Here is an 8,462-nt window from a genome sequence, read left to right as displayed (position 1 = left end):
CCCCCTCCTCCTACATACGCGCAGGCCCCGGTCACTTCCGGTCCATGCACTGCAGACCGGCGCGCGGGGAGCAACCCCTGCACTCCTCAGGGATGCAGGCCCGCCCCTTTACCCAGAGCGCACCGCCGGCCGGCTGGGATACTCCCACTTCCGGCCCCACTTCCGCCCGGAGCTCCGGGCACCATGGGGGGCCGCCTGCCGCCCCTGGTAGCCTGGCTGCACGCCACCCACCCAGTGGGGCAGTGGTGCGGTGCCGCCAAACAGTCCGGGCGCGCCGCACAGCTCCCGCAGGTGCAGGCAGATCCCCCTCCCTGCTGCCTGCTCGGGGTGATTACGCCCCGCCCACTGGCCCCCCTGCACTCTGGGCGAGCACATCGCTAGCCTGTGGGGCCCCTGCACACCAAATCATCCGGAGGGGTGCCTCACAGGCTGCGCTGTCTGGCCCCCCACGTCAGGTCCCGCTCAATCACCCACCACCCCAGCACAGACCACCCGCCAGCCGCGGCCTGGCCCACTACGCCCTCCCAGCAGGCATCGCTGCAATGCCTGCACGAGGGGTCGTGGGGTCTGGCCGTTCACCCAACATCGTGGTCACGGAGCGCGCTGATCGGGCCACCTCATCCAACCAGCGCGCTCCGCAACCAGCACAGTATGGCACAAACACGTGCACACACACGCCACTAATAAACGGCGCTCCGCCGACACCCCCATACACCCAGACACAAACGGAGCTGTTTAATACACCCTCCACGGTTCCTTCCCACACACCCCCAGCGGCTAACGTCGTCGCCTTATCGCCAATGCCGTCACCGCGCCCCCCACCGCAAGCTATTACACACAGCCAGCGCGCCCCAGCCTCATCCCCTGACCACGACAATCACAGGCGTATACGCCGCAGACTGTCCCCATCCTCCGACGAAGACTCACAACACTACGTCCACCCCCCAAATCCCCACTATTCCCCCTATAGCCGCTGCGTGCGCACTTATCGCCACAGATCCCGGTCCGCTAGGTGGCGCTCGCCACCCACATCGGGACAGTCTGACAGTTCCGAGTACAGCGAGAGGCGCTACCGTAGAAGGCGGCGCTCACCATCACTAGCGGTAACGGCTCAGCCACATGTCAGCATGGCGGGAGCGACACCACTAGCGGTAACGGCTCAGCCACACGGCAACATGGCGGGAGCGACACCATTAGCGGTAACGGCTCAGCCACATGTCAACATGGCGGGAGCGACACCACTAGCGGTAACGGCTCAGCCACACGGCAACATGGCGGGAGCGACACCATTAGCGGTAACGGCTCAGCCACACGACGAGCCATTGCCGTCTACGTCCCTAGCCTCGGCTACCAGCAGGGGATGCCTACCCTCTGGTCCCCGGGCTACCAACCTACCCCCCTGGGCTTCCTGCCAGCAAGTTACAGCTACGACGGGAGTCGGAGTACCCCCACTACCGGGAGACACTCGGCCTGCGTCAGGCAACGGTAAGAGCTCTGAATTTGGCGAGCACCAAGCCATACACATCACAGGGGAAGGGGATTTAGCATCCACTATCAGGGCGCTGGTTCACCAGCTGACTCGCTCGGCCGGACCAACTGACACAAGGGCAGCTCACTCAGCTAGCCTTGCTAGCCTCCACAAGGACGCATTCTTCTGCGGTATTAGTCCCCTAGGTACACACGTGGATCCAGAGATAAAGCAGAAAATATGGGATAACGATTACGTGGATATATGGTCGCTATTGTCAGAAGACCAGCAATCCGTAGATAAGGAGCGGAGGGCAGGATTCGAAAGAAGCAGACCTAAGATCGCCCAAACCATGAATAACTGGCTCCAGGCCTTCGCAGTCTTAGGCTGCATCATGGGTCAAAAACACCCGGAATGCTGTTCCGAGCTATTCATATACCAAGACCTAGTATATAACTCGTATAAGTCCCACGGCGGGTCAGCGTGGAGGCGGTACGACGAAGAATTCCGCAGGCGGCTTGCTATGCAACCCGACCTAGGATGGGGCGTTAAAGCGACGGATGTCTGGCTGCGTCTTATGTTATCCCAAAAACAACCCCCCTTTTCGTCGTCGGCCACTAATTACCCAGCCACCGCAGGCCAAAATTCAGTGGTCGTACGGAGACCAGGGGCCTGCTTGCTGTACAACGAGGGGTACTGCCGCTTCCACGGTTCCTGTAGATACAAACACGACTGCTCCGCCTGCGGTGGTGGACACCCCGCAGCGAGATGTACGCGCCAAGCACCTACACGGCATAACCCCGGTGAACGTTACCGCAATGGGCCCTTGGCTAAGCCTCTACCCCAATAAAGAGGCCGCGCAGCAACTCGATCTCGGCTTTAAATTCGGTTTCTTTATCCCCTTTAACTTTAGTCGCAAAACGAAATCGGCAAATAATCTTAAATCCGCTCGCGAATTTCCCGAGATCCTACGGAAAAAAGTTCAAAAAGAGGTAGAACTAGGCAGGATGGCGGGCCCATTTACATCGATGCCTTTCAGTAATTTTAGAATCTCACCCCTGGGCATCGTCCCTAAAAAAGAACCGGGAAAATATCGGCTAATCCACCACCTCTCATACCCTAAAGGCGATTCGGTAAATGACGCGATACTCCCAGAAGAAGCATCAGTAACTTACGCTTCATTTGACAGGGCAGTCGAGCTCATGCGGGCCGCCGGGCCCGGCGCCCTGCTGGCGAAATCGGACATAGAGTCAGCCTTCCGCCTACTACCCGTTCACCCTGAGTGCTTCCACCTGTTAGGTTGTATGGTGGACCAGCTCTTCTACTTTGACATGTGCCTACCGATGGGCTGCTCCATCTCCTGTCACTACTTCGAGCTCTTCAGCACTTTTCTTGACTGGGTAGTACGTTACGAAACCGGCAGCAATTCGACGGTTCATTACCTCGACGATTTCCTGTTCGTCGGGCCAAAGGACTCGGAACTCTGTTATTACCTCCTAAATAAATTCGAATTTATAGCCAGCCATTTCGGCGTGCCTCTCTCAACAGAAAAAACGGTCGGCCCGTGTAATGTGCTGCCTTTTCTCGGCATAGAGATCGATACTAACGCAATGGTATTTAGATTGCCGGAGGATAAATTACTGAAAACACTGAAAACGGTCGAAGATTTCGGCGGGGTTAAAAAAGTCACCCTCCAACAAATGCAGTCCCTGCTAGGTTTACTAAACTTTGCTTGCCGCGTAATGCCAGTGGGCAGAACCTTTTCACGCCGGCTATCGCTAGCAACGAAGGGCATCTCCCAGCCGGGCCATAGAATTAGGCTTACTCGCACACTGAAGGAAGACTTGCTAGTCTGGAGAACATTCCTATATTCCTACAACGGCCACACTTGCCTCATGTCTCGAGAAACGCCAAGCAAAGAGCTAGGGCTAGCAGCAGGCGGAAGTCTCAGAGACGGGTTTGTGGCAATCTACCAAAACCAATGGTGCAAAGCGAGCTGGCCGGCCTCGTGGGCCTCCGCAAATTGGGGCCGCGACCCCGCCCTGCTAGAAGTCTTTGCGATCGTAGCCGCAGTAGAGCTCTGGGGCACACAACTAGAGAACAGGAACATAAGATTCTCCACAAAACACCCCGGCACAGCAAAAAGCTTGAACAGCATGTCCTCTGCATCCCCACCTTTGCTTGCGCTGCTACGCCGCCTGGCATTACTGTGCTTGAAGCACAACATCTGGTGTCGTGCCACAGTTACGTCTGTTGATGATAACCTTGATAACGCTCTATTATTCTCCGATTGGCAGGCTTTCAAAGCTCTCCTTCCGACCGCGCAACCATCGGGTGTCCAGTGTCCAACACTCCTTTTGGACACGGTAGCCAATCAATGATGCCACTGATCCGCGCATCAGTTACGCCGGCTACCTGGCAGGCTTACGGTAAGGCATGGGACGAGTGGTGCTCACTAATTCACGGAAGACCGGTGGATAGGTGCGATCGGGCGAGATGCGAAGTGCTGGTCGAATTTTTGAATTTGCTCAGGCAAAGAGGCGCGTCGGGAACATCGGCGCAGCGACATCTCTCGGGACTAGCCTTTTTCTTCCAGCTTGCGGGGTGGGCAGACGTGACGAAGTATTTTTTCATCAGACAAGCCGTTAAAGGCTGGAAAAGGCTCCAACCTAGCCAGGAGTGTCGTCGTTCCATTTCTTTGAGTTTACTACATGGTATTATCACGATTTCCCCATCGGTGTGCACCTCCCACTACGAGTCGGTCCTAGTGTCAGCCGCGTTTGCCATCGACTTTTTCGGAGCGCTTAGGATCAGCGAGCTGGTGCCACGTTCAAAAACTTCACTAGAGGGCGGGCTAATCAATGAAGACCTCGTCATATGTAACGAGGCACTGCGCATTAGGGTGCGCAAATCCAAATGCGACCCCACCGGGAGAGGGACGTGGGTCCTAGTTAAGTCGTCGGATGGCCCCGTATGCCCACTAAACGTAGTAAAAAGATACACGGGAATAAAGGGGGCGGGTAGATTCTTTCTGTCACACGCAGACGGCTCCCCCCTGACTAAATACCAGTTCCACACAATTTTTAATCGGTGTCTCGAAGCAGTTAGCGCCGATCCATCGGAATACGGTACACATTCTTTCCGTATAGGGGCTGCCACCGAGGCGGCTAAGGCCGGCATCCCCGAGGCTGAAGTGCAGCGGTTGGGTCGGTGGAAATCCGCATGCTTTGCCAGATACATAAGGCCCGACCTGCTTAAGTAACATATCTTGTTTTTTCCAGGCGCTAAAAAACCGGCAGTTTGGGTGGTTGGACATTCATACATCTACTGGGCAAAGAAGCGGGCCGAACAGCGGCCGGGGGGCGTGAATCTAGGCTTCAGGAACGTAGTGGTCAACTGGAGAGGGATAAGAGGCCTACAGTGGGAAAAAATCTTCCCAGAAGTCATCAACATCGCTAAAAGGGCCAAAGGGCCGGTGATACTAGTCTTGCACGCGGGTGGCAACGATCTGGGAAAACGGAGATGTATTGACCTCAGCTCAACGATGACAGCTGATATCGAGCGTTTCTTCCACCTGTTACCCGACATGATATTGGTTTGGTCGGAGATGGTGCCGCGTGCGGTCTGGCATGGGGCTAAGGACCCAAGAGGCTTAGAACGATCAAGAAAAAAGGTCAACCTGAGAGTGGCAAGATTCGTAAAATCAAAATTCGGCATTGTAGTTCGACATCACCAACTGGAAGGCGACCAATCAGGACTGCTGAGGCCCGACGGCATTCATCTCACGAACATTGGTCTTGACATATTTTTGTCAGGTCTACAAGACGGTATCGAACAGGCACTAAGGCTGAAGGGTGGGGGTCGGAGTCACGTGTAGGTAGTACACATGATCCTCCGTGGCGGAAATGGAGGGAGGGGCGAAGCTTCGTAGCCGCTCATTGGCTGGCCGCCGGTCGGTCGCAGACTGGGCCCACGGCTGTGAGCCCGCTGCGAAATGTAATTTGCCCCTCCCTGCTTATTAAATTAATAAACTGTGACCGACTAGTTCAACCCATCCGAGCCTGTTTGTGTTGTTTTTTCGGGATTGGTGGTAGGGGGGAAGGCACTATTTACGACACACGGGTCGCCGCAGTCAGGCCCAATATACATTATAAAGCCCCAATACACATTATACAGCCCCAATATACATTATACAGCCCCGATACACATTATACAGCCCCAACACACATTATACAGCCCCAAAACACATTATACAGCCCCAATACACATTATAAAGCCCCAATACACATTATACAGCCGCAATACACATTATACAGCCCCAATATACATTATACAGCCCCAATATACATTATTCAGCTCCAATATACATTATAAAGCCCCAATATACATTATAAAGCCCCAATACACATTATACTGCCCCAGTACACATTATACAGCCCCAATACACATTATACTGCCCCAGTACACATTATACAGCCCCAGTACACATTATACAGCCCCAATATACATTATAGAGCCCCAATACACATTATACTGCCCCAGTACACATTATACTGCCCCAATATACATTATACAGCCCCAATATACATTATTCAGCTCCAATATACATTATAAAGGCCCAATATACATTATAAAGCCCCAATACACATTATACAGCCCCAATACACATTATACAGCCCCAATACACATTATACAGCCCCAATACACATTATACAGCCCCAATACACATTATTCAGCTCCAATATACAGGTCCTTCTCAAAAAATTAGCATATAGTGTTAAATTTCATTATTTACCATAATGTAATGATTACAATTAAACTTTCATATATTATAGATTCATTATCCACCAACTGAAATTTGTCAGGTCTTTTATTGTTTTAATACTGATGATTTTGGCATACAACTCCTGATAACCCAAAAAACCTGTCTCAATAAATTAGCATATTTCACCCGTCCAATCAAATAAAAGTGTTTTTTAATAACAAACAAAAAAACCATCAAATAATAATGTTCAGTTATGCACTCAATACTTGGTCGGGAATCCTTTGGCAGAAATGACTGCTTCAATGCGGCGTGGCATGGAGGCAATCAGCCTGTGACACTGCTGAGATGTTATGGAGGCCCAGGATGCTTCAATAGCGGCCTTAAGCTCATCCAGAGTGTTGGGTCTTGCGTCTCTCAACTTTCTCTTCACAATATCCCACAGATTCTCTATGGGGTTCAGGTCAGGAGAGTTGGCAGGCCAATTGAGCACAGTAATACCATGGTCAGTAAACCATTTACCAGTGGTTTTGGCACTGTGAGCAGGTGCCAGGAAGCATGAAGTGCTCCAAAATCTCCTGATAGCTAGCTGCATTGACCCTGCCCTTGATGAAACACAGTGGACCAACACCAGCAGCTGACATGGCACCCCACACCACTGACTGTGGGTACTTGACACTGGACTTCAGGCATTTTGGCATTTCCTTCTCCCCAGTCTTCCTCCAGACTCTGGCACCTTGATTTCTGAATGACATGCAAAATTTGCTTTCATCAGAAAAAAGTACTTGGGACCACTTAGCAACAGTCCAGTGCTGCTTCTCTGTAGCCCAGGTCAGGCGCTTCTGCCGCTGTTTATGGTTCAAAAGTGGCTTTACCTGGGGAATGCGGCACCTGTAGCCCATTTCCTGCACACGCCTGTGCACGGTGGCTCTGGATGTTTCCACACCAGACTCAGTCCACTGCTTCCTCAGGTTCCCCAAGGTCTGGAATCGGTCCTTCTCCACAATCTTCCTCAGGGTCCGGTCACCTCTTCTCGTTGTACAGCGTTTTCTGCCACATTGTTTCCTTCCAACAGACTTACCATTGAGGTGCCTTGATACAGCACTCTGGGAACAGCCTATTTGTTGAGAAATTTCTTTCTGGGTCTTACCCTCTTGCTTGAGGGTGTCAATGATGGCCTTCTTGACATCTGTCAGGTCGCTAGTCTTACCCATGATGGGGGTTTTGAGTAATGAACCAGGCAGGGAGTTTTTAAAAGCCTCAGGTATCTTTTGCATGTGTTTAGAGTTAATTAGTTGATTCAGAAGATTAGGGTAATAGGTCGTTTAGAGAACCTTTTCTTGATATGCTAATTTATTGAGACAGGTTTTTTGGGTTATCAGGAGTTGTAGGCCAAAATCATCAGTATTAAAACAATAAAAGACCTGACAAATTTCAGTTGGTGGATAATGAATCTATAATATATGAAAGTTTAATTGTAATCATTACATTATGGTAAATAATGAAATTTAACACTATATGCTAATTTTTTGAGAAGGACCTGTACATTATAAAGCCCCAATACACATTATACAGCCCCAATATACATTATAAAGCCCCAATATACATTATTCAGCTCCAATATACATTATAAAGGCCCAATATACATTATAAAGCCCCAATACACATTATACAGCCCCAATATACATTATACAGCCCCGATACACATTATACAGCCCCAACACACATTATACAGCCCCAATACACATTATACAGCCCCAATACACATTATACAGCCCCAATATACATTATACAGCCCCAATATACATTATTCAGCTCCAATATACATTATAAAGCCCCAATATACATTATAAAGCCCCAATACACATTATACAGCCCCAATACACATTATACAGCCCCAATACACATTATAAAGCCCCAATACACATTATACAGCCCCAATACACATTATAAAGCCCCAATATACATTATAAAACCCCAATACACATTATAAAGCCCCAATACACATTATAAAGCCCCAATACACATTATAAAGCCCCAATACACATTATACAGCCCCAATACACATTATAAAGCCCCAATACACATTATAAAGCCCCAATACACATTATAAAGCCCCAATACACATTATACAGCCCCAATACACATTATAAAGCCCAATATACATTATACAGCCCCAATATACATTATACAGCCCCAATATACATTATACAGCCCCAATACACATTATAA

General features: G+C 50.4%; 1 protein-coding gene across 1 annotated transcript; it reads left to right on the top strand.

The window, feature by feature from the left end:
- The first annotated feature begins 1,441 nt into the window (after positions 1–1,441).
- Positions 1,442–5,345, top strand: LOC143788803 (uncharacterized). Its single transcript, XM_077278704.1, has 3 exons — positions 1,442–1,485; positions 3,766–3,897; positions 4,750–5,345. The coding sequence occupies exons 2-3, from the start codon at positions 3,846–3,848 to the stop codon at positions 5,343–5,345; spliced, it is 648 nt and encodes a 215-aa protein (XP_077134819.1). The 5' UTR covers positions 1,442–1,485; positions 3,766–3,845.
- Positions 5,346–8,462: the final 3,117 nt, after the last annotated feature.

The sequence above is a fragment of the Ranitomeya variabilis genome, chromosome 8, assembly GCF_051348905.1.
Source record: "Ranitomeya variabilis isolate aRanVar5 chromosome 8, aRanVar5.hap1, whole genome shotgun sequence".
In the NCBI taxonomy this organism is placed as follows: domain Eukaryota; kingdom Metazoa; phylum Chordata; class Amphibia; order Anura; family Dendrobatidae; genus Ranitomeya; species Ranitomeya variabilis.
The sequence above is the reverse complement of the archived record's forward strand: the minus strand, read 5'-3'. Positions and strand labels throughout refer to the sequence as shown.